The sequence below is a fragment of the Halichoeres trimaculatus genome, unplaced genomic scaffold (assembly GCF_033239565.1).
Source record: "Halichoeres trimaculatus isolate MK-OKI-2021-1 unplaced genomic scaffold, fHalTri1.1 fHalTri1_scaffold_13, whole genome shotgun sequence".
NCBI classification, from domain to species: domain Eukaryota; kingdom Metazoa; phylum Chordata; class Actinopteri; order Labriformes; family Labridae; genus Halichoeres; species Halichoeres trimaculatus.
The window spans coordinates 32792485-32808959 of NW_027437191.1; the positions used below are offsets into that span (position 1 = coordinate 32792485).

General features: G+C 38.4%; 1 protein-coding gene across 1 annotated transcript in view; it reads right to left on the reverse strand.

Annotated features, from left to right (window-relative positions):
• Window positions 1-16475, reverse strand: part of fig4a (FIG4 phosphoinositide 5-phosphatase a) — a 99224-nt gene that overhangs the window by 22431 nt on the left and 60318 nt on the right. The window contains exon 21 of the mRNA XM_074685175.1: window positions 9560-9758. Within this exon, the coding sequence (XP_074541276.1) occupies window positions 9560-9758 (199 nt within the window). The remainder of the gene's footprint in view (window positions 1-9559; window positions 9759-16475) is intronic.

The following is a 16475-nucleotide window of genomic DNA, read 5'->3' on the forward strand; positions in this document are numbered from 1 at the left end:
GGCTTTTTTTCTCTTTTTCTTTCTTTCAGGCATTTAACCCCAAATTGTGTGCCTTTCAATTGGGATAAACAAGAATGCAATGAGCCACAAGATTAAGTCATGTCGAAAAATTATGAATCCAGTGTTTTTGTGCCGGTATCTGCTCCAGTGTGCCCCCTAGTGGCTTGAAAATGATACTTTCAGTTGTAGGTCTGAAATTTTTGGTGGATAACTATCATGCCCGGACCTACGAAAAAGTCTCTTATGGCCACTGTGAATTTTACACAGGAAGTTCAGAAATTGGAGTTAAAGGTTGGATTTTGACGATTTATAGGGTACGTATCCGTACTTACTACTTCTAGGTTTTTTATCCGATCAACTCTTAACTTGCCTTGTGTATACTTGACACATGGAAGATTAAAAGCTATGAAAGAATTTTATGTAACTTAATGGGCGTCGCCACAAACATCAGCTGAAGTTGACCATTTTTCGAACGTATTACATTTAAATACCTAACTTGTACAACACTGGATCATAAAGTCATTGCCGCTTCTTCACATCAGGTCCAATCTGCTTCAGATTCACACACACCATCAAGGTCCAACTCCCAACACATCTACAAGCTCAAACCTCTGCTCCTGCAATAGCGCCACCCCCTGTTAATGCATTGTATTTGTCCTATCTCTTTAAAATTTAAGAAAACGGATCACAGTCCCACATTGGACTCATATACAGATTTATTTATTGCAGCACCCATAGGTCGGAACTGATATTCACCCTAAATAAACACCTTCAAATATGCTTCAAATATCTACATCCTTTCATGATTCATATCAGAATTAATCATATCTTTATAGGGGCATGACTTTGTCTAAATTCATGGCTTCTTGATGAGACAGATCTTGTGGCACAAGAGGCAGCTGCAATACACCTCAGCAGATGCATGTTGGATGAGAGCCCCTCTCTCGTCACTTCAGCTATAATTTACTCTTAGATTTTCCTTTTTTATTGTTTTCTTTACTTTTTCGTTTCAACCAGACATAAATAAATACTTGACGCACAAAGAGAAACTTTTACGCTTCAAATTTAAAAAAAAATCCTCAAAGGAACCATTTTTTGAACACATTCTGAATCCTCAAGGTGTGTTTTACCTTCTGAATCACAATGACTGAGTACAGCTTGTTATGTAACAGTGGAGTCAGCCAAGCCAATTTTCTCTTTGACTGTTTCCCGATAAAAAGCACTGAGCTTAAAATAATGTATTCCACTTTCACTGTATTTGTATTGATCCACGCTGCACAGGAGAAACAGGGGGTGTCCCCAAACCGAAGCCACAGCAGCTGTGAACACACACATGCACACACACACACACACACACACACACACACACACACACACACACACACACTCGGGCTTACTGACAAAATCTCAAACACACACACAGAGACAGTACATGCAGAAACAAACTGCTTCATTTACACATGCATAGACCCATGTGAGAACATTGCCACTTGTTTACTCCCAAAAACAACATAAACGTATACATCCATGCGTGCACACGTACGCTCGCTTTGACAGGAATAAGAAATGAGCATGTGTAATTACATGGCAAACATAGTAATGATCTGATGTTTAAATATTTCAATAGTTTTGTGTCGTGCTGGCACCTCGGCAATCCATCCTCAGAGACAGGCTCCGAGGCAGCCGCATGAGACGCACAAGGGGGAGTGTGTGCGCCCAACACGTGAGCTAGCTAGCTGTACAGCCAGAAATATTAATGAGGGACTCATTGCTCAAGGCCCCTGAGAAGACATGGCGGAGAAAATGTGTGAAAAAATGCATCATAAATCTGAAACGGAGAGAGATGGATGGGACAAAAGCGACAGCCTTCGCCTGGACTCCAGAGATCAGAAGCGCTGCCTTTCAAATTTCTCTCGTTGAAATTCTTTGGCTCAGATCGTCTCAGAGCCAAACTTTATCGTCCATTTATGTGGTGTGTGTGAGTAAATGATGGGGATCAGCTGGTAGACTATACTTCATTTCTTTTCAATACTGAAACTAGAATAAACTTCTTGTAGATTTTCTGTTTTTCTCAAACAGCAAAAGAGAAAAAACTCACCGGAACTTTCAGTTTCTGTAGATTAACTATAGAATTGTTGCCTGGAGATGATTAGCTTGCCACAACATTAAAGCTCCTGTGAGGATTTTTTTTAGCTGCATATGAAATTGTTCAAAATTGAAATTAACAATAAAAAAATAAGAGTCTGACTTTTTCATTAAGTTATAATTAATGTTTGAAACTTTAGGCCGGGGTAGGTGGCCCATGAAAGCCAACTGTATGCTAAGGAACAGGTTTTCGTAAATAATTTCCGTCCTATATTTTAATACTATAATACAAATTATAATAAAACAGGTTAAGAATTTCTTTAAAAACAAAACTACTTTACTTTCGTATGTCAAATATCTTAAGATATTTGGTGTGCTACTTCATCCACAGGGGGCGCCAAACTTAAAAGAAATTGAAGGTTCCTCACAGGAGCTTTAAAGCTGCTGTGAGGAAGATCTTTTTTTTAATGTAACTGCAGCGCCACCTTCTGGTCTGGAGTCTCTCGCACACTTTTGTAAAGATGTGACTTTTAACCAGGCGTGTTTTTGTTTTGGAACAGATTTTCTTTGATCAAGTCAACTTTTTTCTTTTTTAATCGTTATGTAGCAATCGATACTGGTACTCAACAGTACCAATTTTCTGTAGTTTTTTTGTGTTTGTGTGGTATAAAATATCAATTTGTTTAACAATAATTTATCATTAAAATAAATTTAACATATTTTTTCTTTCATATATATCCCTTCCAATGCTGTGTTCATGCCCAGGAAAATTGACTACTCTTCCACACCCTATCAGTCTCAAGGAAGCATTTAGGTACCTAAACATGGTATCTTTTGATTTTACATGTTTTGGTACCCAGTGCTTTTGACGGAATTCGGTTTGTACCTATAAAAGTACCTGATTCAGTACCCATCCTTATACATAGCGCTGTTTTTCAAAATTTGACAACAAGCAAACGTTGTAGGTTTGTACTATACGTCAGTAGCTGGCTATATGTAGCGCTACTAGCAGCCCGGTGCTGTAATAAAATTCAAAGCTCTTCGAATCAAATTCAAAGCTCTTCTTCTGGTTTACAAAACATTGATAAGAACGGCTCCTGCCTACCTGGGGTCCCTCATCAGGGTCTACACTCCCTCTCACCCACTACGCTCTGCTTGTGAAAGATGTCTGGTGCTCCCAGCCCAGCGTGGCTCCAAATCACTAGCCAGACTCTTCTCCTCTGTTGTTCCCAAATGGTGAATGAATTACCTAACTCTATACAATCCACAGAGTCCCTTTCTACTTTAAGAGAAGTCTGAAGACTCATCTGTTCAGGAAACACTTAGACCTTAATCTGAGCCTTCTGCTTTTAGTCTCCAGGGGTAGAATGAGTCAGAAGGTCTAAGACTCAGCTCTTATGAATTTTTAGCACTATTACTGAATTTTGTTGAAGATTGAGGTAAACTGTTGCAGCAATTAATTGTAGGTTGTTGGCTTGTTGATTATTGTACCCCCTCCCCACATACCAAAAAAACAAAACAAAAGAAAAATAAACAAACCAACAAAAAAAAACCTTGCATTTAATGGCAGCACCTGCAGCTGAATAACTTGTAGCACTTTTGTTGCACTAACTAGGTTTTCCTTCTGTCTAAATTCTTTCTTGTGTTGTACGTCGCTTTGGACAAAAGCTTCTGCTAAATGAAACTGTGAAGGGTAAACTGTAATAATAATAATGAATTTTATTTGTAAATCACTTTTCATCAAAATGATCTCAAAGTGAGACAGTAAAGCAAGGTTAAAAACAAAACAAGATTACAAACAGGTTAAATGCTTTCAGAGAAAGCTTTTTTTTTTAAAAGAAAGGTTTTTAGGCCCTTCTTGAAAGAGTCTGTTGCTTGTGGAGCCCTCAGGTGCTCAGCGAGGAGCGGCTGAGCTAAAGGATCACCCATCGTACACAGTTTAGTCCTGGGGGGCAGAGGGAGGTAGTTGTTACCAGAGCGGAGGTGTGATGAGGTTTGTGGAGTTCTTTTAGGTATGGGGGGGGGGGGCGTTTCCATGGATGCAATGGTGAGTAAGAAGGGAGGTTTTGTATTGAATCCTGAATGAGACTGGAAGCCAGTGGAGGGAGTGAAGGATGGGTGTTATGTAATCATACTTCTGCGCCCTCATCAGGATCCTAGCGGCGCTGTTTTGGATATATTGGAGTTTTTGTAGGCCCTTGCTAGGAGTCCCGATGAGGAGTGCAATGCAGTAGTCGAGCCTTGAGGAGACAAGTGGACAAGATTTTCTGAAAAGACTGAGTAGAGGACGGAGTTTTGCAATGTTTCTTAGGAAGTGAAAGGAGGTCTTGTGGATATGCAGGTGTAATTGAGTGCTACAATGTATCCGAAGGCTAACACTTACGATAGACTCTCAAGTTTGAACAGACCACTGCAGAATAACTGCTGACTGTGGGTTGGAATCAACATTAGCACAAACAGCTTAGCCCTTTTAGTCTTTAGCTCGTGCTCTATCTCTCTCCTGTTTATCTTTCCTCGGCTCTTCTGTCCTTTTTCTGTCTGACAGTTAGGCTCTAGTGTCCACCATCACTACAAAATTAATCACAGAAATATATCACAGAGTATTGTTGGAACGGCCCATCATGCTGAGTAACAGCACCATCCCCAGAGTTTGACCAAAACACGTTTTGTTTATCGGTCAGCTCAAGCTCTCCTCCTCTGCCGCTTTGGGCTGTAGCTATAAAAACCATCATCTTCAGAGTACTGATGCTTTTTCTGTATTAGAGTGAGTCAATATTTTTAATCAGTGAGAGGCACAGGGGACATGGAGTCACCTCCATCTTTCCTTGGAAACAATACATGTCACTTTGGTCACATAATAGCCGCCTCAATCCCAACAGTCAAAACAACATTTGTGCCCCTCAAAGCACCGTGAAAGGCCTTTTCTGAAAAGGAAGTCATTTCCTGCTTTTGATTCATCTTCTGACACACTAACCCACTCCCTGTGCTGATAAACAAGTTTGTTTTCTGAGCTGTGACACTGAATCTGGGTCAGGAGGGATGTAAATGAAACACTGCGCGGGGCGTGAAATGATACAGGTGTGTTCAGACTCCATGACCGGGGAGGTTCAGCTGGGGAAGTGACACATGAAAGGGTGCAAACACGCAACCATGAACTCACACTTTCATAACAGATGCTGTTTTGTTCTTCCCTGCCCTGTTAGAGCCCCATTTGTAACACTGACCCATAACGTAACAACAACCAGCAACGTAATACAAAAAAAATGTTAAAAAAAAAATTATAAAGCCTGAAATGTGATTACCGGCCCAGAAAGAAACAAAATATGTGCAAAAATTTGAAAAAAAAAATTGAAAAAATGTAATTTCACAAATTCGCTAAGTTTTAGATTAGAAAAAAATGCAGAAATGAAAATCAACAAAAGGTACAAATTTTTTTTTTAAAAATGCAAGACCTTCAGAAATATTTGGATTTTTTTCCAAAATATGAAAAATTAGAATTCAAATTTTTTAAAAAAGTTCACAAAAAATGCAAATATTAAAAAACAATTGAATTTTCTTTTTATCCAAAGTTTATAAATTTGCATTGTTTAACGTATTCCATTAAGTTGCACACATTTTTCAAAATAGGAAAAAAAAATTAAATAAACTTAAAAAATGTGCGAAAATTTAAAAAAAAGAAAAAATGTAATTCAAAAAATTTGCTAAGTTGTAAATAAAAAAAACATAATTAACATCAATGATGCATGCAAAAAAAAACTGCCATACCTTCGGAAATTTTTTCTCACCTAAATTTGAAAAATGAGTAAAGAGCACACCAAAAAGTAGCTCCCAAGACAATAGTTTAATAGAGGCAAGTGACGTTTCAATCAGAATATTCATCCTCAGACTTTAATGCAAAAAAAAAAAAAGCCTTACCTTTTTATTTTATTTTTCACCTAAATTTGAAAAAGAATTCAAAAAAATGGAATTCAAAAATTTTTCAAAAAGTTATCAAAATTCTTTGAAAGTCTCCAAAAAAATCTAAAAGCTTTATTGCAAGAGACGATACATATATACTCACCAGCAACTTTATTAGGCACACCTGTCCAACTGCTCATTAACAAAAATTTCTAATCAGCCAATCACATGGCAGCAACTCAATGTATTACGGCATGTAGACATGGTGAAGACGATCTGCTGCAGTTTAAAGCGAGCATCAGAATGGGGAATGTGGCATGGTTGTTGGTCTGAGTATTTCAGAAACTGCTGATCTACTGGGATTTTAACCCACAACCATCTCTAGGGTTTACAGAGAATGGTCCCAAAAAGAGAAAATATCCAGAGAGCAGCAGTTCTGTGGGACAAAATGCCTTGTTGATGCCAGAGGTCAGAGGAGAATGGACAGACTGGTTGGAGCTGATAGAAAGGCAACAGTAACTCAAATAACCACTGGTTACAACCGAGGTCTGCAGAAGAGCATCTCTGAACACACAACACGTCCAACCTTGAGGCAGATGGGCTACAGCAGCAGAAGACCACACCGGGTGACCCTCCTGTCAGCTAAGAACAGGAAACTGAGGCTACAATTCACACAGCAACACCAAAACTGGACAATAGAAGATTGGAGAAACGTTGCCTGGTCTGATGAGTCTGGATTTCTGCTCCACATTCAGATGGTAGGGTCAGAATTTGGCCTCAACAACATGAAAGCATGGATCCATCCTGCCTTGTATCAACGGTTCAGGCTGCTGCTGCTGGTGTAATGGTGTGGGGGATATTTTCTTGGCTCACTTTGGGCCCCTTAGTACCAACTGAGCATGGTTTAAAGTCCACAGGAAAAAAAAGAAAGAATAAAAAGAGAAAAAAAAGAAAAAAAAGGGGGGGGGCAAAAGAAACAAAAAAAGAAAACAAGGAAAAGAAAAGGGGGGGGGCAGAGAAAAAAGTGGAAAAAAAAGAGAAAAAAGAAAAAATAAGAGAAAAAAGAAAAAAGGAAAAAAGGGAAAAGTAAAAGGAAAAAGAGAAAAAAGAAAAAAGAGAAAAATAGAAAAACAGAAAGAAAAAAGGGAAAAAAAGAAAAAAAAGAAAAAAGTAAAGAAAAGAAAAGAGAAAAAAGGAAAAGAAAAAAGAGAAAAAAAGAAAAAAGAAAAAAGGAAAAAAAAAAGAAAAAAAAGAAAAAGGAAAGAAGAAAGAAAAAAAGAGAAAAAAGAAAAACAAAGAGAAAAAAGAAAACAGAAAAAAAAAGAAAAAAAAAAGTCCACAGTCCTGTTGCTGACCATGTCCATCCCTTTATGAGCACAGTGTACCCATCTTCTGATGGCTACTTCCAGCAGGATAACGCTCCATGTCATAAAGCTGGAATCATCTCAGACTGCTTTCTTCAACATGACAATGAGTTATGATTTCAAGTGTTTCCTAAAAGGAGTTTGTTCCCATTTCATGTTCTTCTGAGGAGAAGCAGAGAGAGCCAAGACGTGTACTCAGGTTTCCATTTCTTTTCTGTTTTCTAAAGATCTTTCAAAAAGCGACATGAGGACATTCACAGCATGTGCTGTTGTATGTGAACAGTAAAGGTTAGATCAGGCTGATCACTTCATCATCAGTCACTGTTTTTTCTTCACATTAAACAGGAAGTTATGAGATGGTAGAAAGTGAGAGTTTGGGAGAGGAAAAAAAAACATAAAGTCATGATGACCTCTTCTTTTCTTCATTCTCCTCTAAACCCTCATTAACACAATCCCTTCAACATTTAAACCCCCAGCTCTGAAAGCCTGATGGCGATGACTCTCCCCTCTGACGCAAAAAGAAACAAAGAGCTGATTCCCCTTCGGAGACTTCGGGGAGACAGAAGAGAGGAAATAAAATCGGGATGACACGCTCAAACGGGACCCATAATGCTTTTTGTTGCCCAAAACACAAGAAAGTGGCACTAAAACAGCTTGAACTTTATTAGTACTCCTTTATTAAGGAGGTTATATAGCCTTGAATCAGAGGAGGATCTCATCTAAAAATTTCGTGACCTATTTATTAAACATAATGCAAGAATGAAAAAGACAAATTTAGATTTTGTTTGACTTGGGATCTCAAATCACTCTGTTACATCCTCTTCATTTCTAAACAATTGTTTTAATGGACTCATGACACGCTGCCATAATCTGTATTTATAGATGCTGTGTAAAAATGTGGTAGATCACAGCCTGAGCAGGATTAACGATTCATATATCAGTAGACTATGCAGGGAAAACATGCTGTACGGAGAGCAAAAGCAGGCTGAACATGACCAACGTGTTAGGAAGCCCAGCTCCCACTGGTGGTAAACAAACTGTGATTTAATCCAAAAACACAAGGTTTTTGCATTCAGTGCTTCTAATGATCTGTTTGAATCTTGTTAAGCCTTTAGGACACTTTCTGACTTTCTTGAACAAATCTCCTTGTCCACAAGAAGTCAGGTATTTTCAAAAACCAGGATCTCCCCCTCATTGGTTTTTAAAATATTGTTGTACGCACAGGGGAAAATCTGCGATTCGTAGGATTGAGATTCTTAAAGGGGACATATCATGCTGATCCCTGATTTAATACTTACATATAATATAATAAATTTGAAAACAAGACCTTTCACCACCTGAATTTTCAAAAAATGAGATATTGTTTTTTTCTGATATCCTAGAACGAGATTTGATGCCTCTGAAAATAGGTCATTGCCATTTGACCGCGAGATTTCGACCTTGGTGACGACACGAGGATCCTTTCTTTTTATTGGAGTAATCTGATAAAGCAGCTCCTCCTCTGTGATGTCAGTTAGTCACACAACCGCCACCGAGGGATACACCCACCAAGAGCCGAGTATAAACGTATAAACTATACATGTTACAGTTCCGGTTTGACTCACCACACTGAAGCGTCCTGAGATGATCTGTGTCCAGGTGGATTTTCTTCCTCCTGAGCTGCAGAACCGTCCAGGGTCCAATACAAAAGGACGTATCCTACACTCTGCCATTTTATTAGTGCTATCACTAATAAAGTTTTGGCAAACAGCAAACTCGCTCGGTCTGCTCCATCCAATATGGCGATTTTGTAAATACAGCCATGCTGCAAAAACCGCCCCCTGGCTCTACCCCCTCCGCCCCTCTGACAGAACTGACCAATCAGAGCACAAAGGGCTGTGATGTTGCGAGGTTACTGGAGGTCATTCTCCAAACGGAGCGTTTCAACAAGATCTTCAGAATGGCCTAAAATGAGGATATTGAGAACGCTATTGTGGGGCAATGAAGGAACTAAATGACTTGTACTGAGGGCAGAAATGCTTTACAGGCATCCTAGTCTGGCATAGTGAAAAGGAGAAACAAGCATGACATGTCCCCTTTAAGAATGTAAATGGCGTGCCCCAGGGCTCTTTCTTGGGACCACTGTTATTCACCATTTATATCATATTGTTCAAAAGTTTTCATCAACCTTTTTCATCAAACTTGATACTGTTCAAGACGTCTTTTGTGCATACCTCCTGCGTGCGATTTATGTCCCCAGACTCTGTCAGCAGTTTAATCGGCGTGGAGCGCTGGGACACGGACCCATCGTCATCCCGGTCCTCCTCTGAGTCGTCCTCCGAGGAGCTGCTGATGGCCTCCTCGCTGGGGGGAGGAGGCGCACTGGCCGCTGTCTTCCTCTGCAGCAACGTCTCCTCTTTGTTGCTCTTGTTGCTGCAAAAATAAACAACCGGTGAATTAAATGGACTCGATTATACATAAAATGCACTCATGAAACTGGACTGGGAGTGTTTTTAGGGACTAGAGAGAACATCAGAGAAGAAAACTCTTTGTATGTTTCCACATCTCTTCTTCTGAAGGAACCTTACTAACAAACAAACAAATCTGAAGTGCCTCCTTCATTTTTCAATTATTTTTTTCCCCGCATCGGCCAAGAAAAGCCTGGCTGAGTCACTGTCTATTGAGAACGTCTCTGAGATAAAATGATTTTCTCAAACAGTCTAAACATCTCTCTCTTCCACGTGCTGGACTCGGTGAGTACAGCCAGAATGTGTCTTTTTCCCTGCAGCTTTGGTTTCAGTAGACAGCTTTAGAAAATGCCCACAAAGGAAGGACTTCAAAATTTAAATAGGTGTGTTTGTATGAACGATCTGTAGTAGACGGCATTTGTGTTTGAGTTTAAACAGTTTTTGATTAATTACTTACTTTCCGTTTTCTTCTCCTGTTTCTTACCTGCCTATGATCCTCTGACGCAAAGTGCAAATACTTGTAATTTTCCTCCAGTTTTAAGATATTATTCATTAGTGTATATATACATTCATAGTGCTATAGGCAGCCTTGTTTAAAGCGTAATGTGATATAGCTCGAAATTAACCCTACATCGTTGGGGCACAGCTTGACGGCTAATGGGCAACATGTGACCAGTCAGAAGTTCTGTGCTGCTTCACGGATTTCCTTTATCCCCTTCATCGCCGTCCTTAAACTGATTTATGTCAGTATTTCTAAAGGTTAGTGTATGGAATATTAATGTTTATCCATGTTTGAAGGAATATTATACTGTTATATAATAAAAGAGAAAGGTTTTATCTTTAACTGGGGTGGCTTTTTTAACATGCATCCTTTAACTGACTAAAAGAATGTGCACAGACACTGTCATAAATTACTAGCGAGGTGTGTGTTTGTTTTGGAGTTAATTGAAATGTAAGTTTGTACCGTACGCCAGTATATGTAGTGCTATCGGCAGCCCAGTGCTACCATGTATCCGTAGGCTAACGTGACAACAAGCTAATTGTCAGTTTGTTTATTTTTATTTATTTATATTTTTTATTTATTTTGTTTATTAGCCGTCCATATGTAGTGCTATCAGCAGCCCGGTGTCGCTAAGACATGTCTGTAATGTGTAACATTAGTGAATCCTGGTTATGTCCTGCCAGTCATCTACCAATCAGAGCTAACGTAACCTCACTCTTCATTTTATTGATAGACTCTCAAGTTTGAACAGACCACTGCAGAATAACTGCTGACTGTGGGCTCTGCCAGTCACCATCGTAAGGTTCTGAAGCCAAAATCCCCCGTCACAGGCGCAGACATTGGTAGTAGTTGAGCAGCCAGAGTCTGCGCAGTAGAGACAGTGAGGGATTCTGGGAGAATCTGAGTGGAGCCAGGTGACAAAAACAAAAAATATTTTTTCTTTCAAGAGTCTAATCTTTTCTTCTCTCTCCCTCTGGACATATTTTACAATCCCCGAAAAAACACACAAGAACGGCAGCTGTCAATCATCACTCAGTGTGACATAAAAGCTTGTTTTTTAACCTCTTATAACTAATAAAAACAAACTTTTCCGAAAAAAAAGGACTTGAATACAAGACAGCCAAATGATATCTTCAAATCACCACAACAATCAGACGTGAGAAACCTTTCTACCAGGTGTATTAATTTTTTAAAGTTTGACCACAGCCCATCTGGAATGACTGGCGGTGCCGGATTTTCTGACCTATACTGCAGCCAGCCACCAGGGGGAGCAGTTTTTGTGGCAACCTCACTTCGAGCCGAGCAAGATGACGTCCATTTATTTACAGTCTATGGTTGTTTTCCAAACTGCCTACTACACAAGCAGTGCCTACTATTTTGGCCTAAATTCAGTCTGTAGTAGTCAGTATTCGAAAAATTGCAAATCCCTGGATGTCCTACTGATCCAGGAAAATTTCTCAGTATGCAACGGACCAGTCTACCTGGCATACTGTTTCCCTCACTGCACAGCACTGACGCTGTTTGTCAATGTGGGTGGGAGGTTTCGGTGAATCTAGTGGAATGAATCAACACTATAACTACAACACAACAACACTAACGTTAGACAGTCCGTGAGAAAGAAGTGAAGTGATGGGGAGGAAACACCTGTAAATCTTGTCACTTCTGGTTGTTAAAGAGGTGTTTATGTCTATAAATTCATTGAAGCCCATATAAAACACTAATTACCCCTTTTTTAACCATAAGTTGATTATGTGGAAGTAGTTTTTTCATCAGCTGTAAAAATAAAAATCCAGATTTATTTTCCGTCAACGATAGCCAGTGTTTGGTACGGGTTGGTTGGTTAAGCCTGATCCTATTTGCATTTCCATGGCCAACAATGCCCTCTTGTGGTAGGAGGTCTGTAATCTGGATGTCGATAGTTGCATCAGTTACATAATAGCGTGATGCCTTAGCAGTGTGACACAGTGTACCCCGCTAATGAATTCAATGAAGAAGAAAAACACGACACAGGAAACAGAGAGCAGAAAGACATCCAGCATTTTGTCTTCTTTGTCATTTTCAATCAAGCTTTGTTTCAGAGAAGACTGTGAGCTGCCAGGAGAAATGCAGAAGCCGCTGTCACACAGGAAGTGACCATTCTTTCCACCAATCAACAGTCTGCAGTGTTTTAGCTCCACCTTCCGAGATTTGAATGGTTTAGTCCGACATGCTAACAGAAATTTGGCTAAAATTAAACATCAGTTCGATACTGGATTAAAATGTTCTGTAAAAAGATTTTTTCTTTCTAATCAAAAGAGCAAACAACTAATCAAGGTTAGCTTTCACGTCACTGTCATCTGGTCTTGCTCTTTCTTCCATTTACTTTTCTTTGGCCTCGAGTGCTTTGGTGATTGGATACCAGTGTTTCTGTCTTCTGACTCAGATTTAACTGACAGAGCTAAACTTTGCAATTAGGGGCAATTATCAGCTCTGGGTTTATTGATTTCTGATGATTATTAACTGCAAAGACTGTTTCTGTTGCTGACACAATGGTTCACCTGTAACCTGAAAATCCAGGAGTTATCTGTTGATGTTAACTTATTCTTTTTATGACTAAGAGTTTGGGTTGTTACAGAGGGGAATCAATAAAATAACCAGGAGACATAGGATATCTTACACTCTGATGAGTCTCAGTCCGCCCACAGTTATTTGCCTTTCCAAAGAGTCTGCAGAGATGAGTTGATCTCCTTTTAATAACGACTTCTGACTGCTTTCATGTGAGTAAATACCAAACCTCATGAGGAAAGGAAGTATATAATCTTTAAAGAAAAATCTTCAGACGCTCCTCCAACGTGTCGGGACAGAGAGCCTCCTTGGATGTCTCAACTATCGTGACCTGTCCGTGGAGGCTGACTCACAGGAAGTATAAATAGGAGTGGAGAGAAAAGAAGAGAGATGCACCCCGTGTCTGCGAGCATATGTGTGTACACGTGTTGGCTTTATATATTTATCCTCCGCTGACGCTGTTCAGTCACACCTGGAGCATCGTGCAGTCGTTTGGAGAAAGTGCCGTGAAACAGGCAAATAAAAGAATTCAAATTACACCAAATAGAGCCGCCAGATGAGCTTCTTATTGTCTTTTGGCACTAATGAGAGTTGGATGTGGGGTATAAACCACGATGGTGGATAACTGTGGAGGCTATATTGAAACCTTTTGTTCTGTTGTTCAAGCAAAATGTGCCCCGGAATAACAGACTGCGCTTAAAGCAGCAGTGGTCTTGGGCATCTGGGGGTCTGTTTTAAGAGAGCTAATGAGGGGCCCTTACATTTACAGAACAAATGAAAACGTGTCTTTGGATAATCATCGAGTATAGGATGTTAGGGTGATCATTTAGCCACACAAAATGACATTTGGGGAAATAGCTGTGAACGTTAAAAAAACATAACCTTTATGGCTTCATGTTAGGGATTTTTAACAAATCAGTGACTACTATATAAAAAAAGTATCAGTTATTAAGTTTACTCCAGTGTTACATTCTGCATATATCAATAAACTTTCAACCTCTAGGGGGCAATGTGGGAAATTTGTCTGGATTTTATCACAAACAAGTTTTTGAGACTTTTCTGACCTGCAAACAACATTTGTAGCCCAAAGTATAGATTTATAAAATATTTTGACTTTTGAGTTTGACACTTAGCAGGAATATAAGGATAACATAAGAAGACATAAGGCCAGGGGTCTGCAAATCTTTCATAGGAGCCATTCAGCCTCAGCTCACCTGGATTAAAGTCATTCAGCAGCCACAAAATCTACTTTATCTTCACAATAAAGACAATAAAATGTATAAAAGTCTTTGTATACTGGTAATTAAAAGTAGTGAAAACTAATGTAAACAAGATTTTTAAAAAATTAATAAAATTGTAAATGTGATGTCCAAGTTTCTTTTTAAATTCAATAAAATGTGCAAAAATAAAAAAAGTGAAATTTCAATAAATTGGCCATATTTCAAAAATTTCAAAATTTGTAAAAAGGCAAAAAAAAAAAATAGCAAAAATAAAAAAAATTAAAATAAAATTAATTTGCAAAATTTGAAAATACTAAAAAATAGAAAATACATAAAAAAATCTGCCAATTTTTTTCGAAAAAAAAAAAAAGTTCTTAAATTTAAGAAAAATAATTAAGTATTTCAAAAAAATTGCAATTTAATAATTTTTCAAAAAATTCTATTTTTTCATAAATTCACTTTTAATAAATTTTTAAAACTGCAAAAAAGAAAGAACGGAGAAACTTTTTTAATTCAAAAATTCAAAAATTAAAAAAAATTGAAATTTCAAAAATTTGCAAACGTTTTTTTAAATATCTGAAAGACAAAAAAAGGCAAAGTTTAAAAAAATAAGAATTTACAAAAAATTTAAACCACTATGAAATTTGAAAAATTGTAAATATTTTAAAGCATTTGAAAAAATATTTAAGAAGAAATTTAGTTTTGTTTGTGCACTTGACAGAACAGATTCTTAGATGAAGGCTGGGGGCAGTATGAAAATAGACCTCTGCCACGATTGGCCCCTTGGCCTGACTTTGAACATGTCTTGTTCACAGATGCTACAGTCTGCATCCTTTTTTATATAACTCACTATTGTCAGTCAAACTCCTGTTATTAAAATATTTTTACTGCAAATATTATCACTACACATCCTGCTTGAATGACATGTTCACTTCTTAAAGGACACCGTACACTCCCTGAACTCACGTGTCCCAGAGACACACCTCATCTTTCCCATGCAGAACGTCTACTGTAAACCACCAGCACACCATGAGTGTGAAAGCCTCGATACTTTCCCTGTCAGGTGTTCGTCTTAGCTTAGTGAAGTGGGTTTAATGGAGAGACAGTAAGGTAATCACGCTGCAGTCAGACTAAGAGCTACACACGTCTGTTTTCCTTTCTGCAGAGCTGTAACAAAACGCAGCTTTACAGTGTGTGAGGACACGGACGGCCTGACTTCAAGCTTCTCTTCGAGGTCACTCAGACTCTTTGTTTTCTCTATGTGTAGCCTCTATGGTTGTAAGGAGCTTTTGATTTAACCAGCTTCCACAGGAGAGGCCACTTTTGGCTGGTTCACCTGTTTGTTGTGAAAGTGAGAAAAACAAATGGCTTATGAAAATGAAGAGACCCTGCTGGTTTTTACAACAACAGGCAATTCCAGTTTGGCAGCCAAATTGAGAAAATCCAACCTTGTTTTTTTTCTTTTTGTAAAAGGTTTTTTGCAGAATACAAAGAAAGAATGAGTCACTTTCCAAAGGTTTTAGAATTTTGAGATTAGCCAGAAAACAACCAAAAACCAGTTTTTCTCCAGTTTTTCAAATATTCTTTATTTTCTATATTTTTGTATATTTTGATATTTTTTATATCTTTACTTTTTCTATATACTATTTTACAGAGTGTATACTGTAGACTGTAATTCTGTATTATTTAAGTGGCTGCTAGCTTGCTGTTCAAGGTATTTCCTTGCTAACTGTTAGCACCAGTACACTGAGTCAAACTCCTTGTATGTGCATATGTACTTGGCAATAAAACCAGATTCTGAAATTCTGAAAATTGTACATACACTGCATCTTACTTTTCAACCTTAGAAAGGGCTGTGGGGAAATTCAAAGTGATCTCGAAAAGTTTATTAGTGTGAAGAGAGATCTGTGTTTTTCTCTGCTGAAAATGATTTCTGTGATTAATTTTGTAGTGATGGTGGACACTGGGGCCTAATTGTCAGACAGAAAAAGTACACAAGAGCAGAAGAAAGAGAAACAGGAGAGAGATAGAGCACGAGCTAAAGGCTAAATGAGCTAAACTGTTTGTGCTAATGTTGACTCCAACCCACAGTCAGCAGTTATTCTGCAGTGGTCTGTTCAAACTTGAGAGTCTATCAATAAAATGAAGAGTGAGGTTACGTTAGCTCTGATTGGTAGATGACTGGCAGGACAGAACCAGGATTCACTAATGTTACACATTACAGACACAACTTAGAGCACCGGGCTGCCGATAGCACTACATATGGACGGCTACTGACATACGGTACAAAATAGCAACATTTCAAACAACAGCGCTACGTAACTGTACTGATAAATACCTTACTTTGTGGCATTGTATCTGCCACAAAGTAAGGTATTTATATATCTTATATCTAAATATCTAAATACAGAGATAT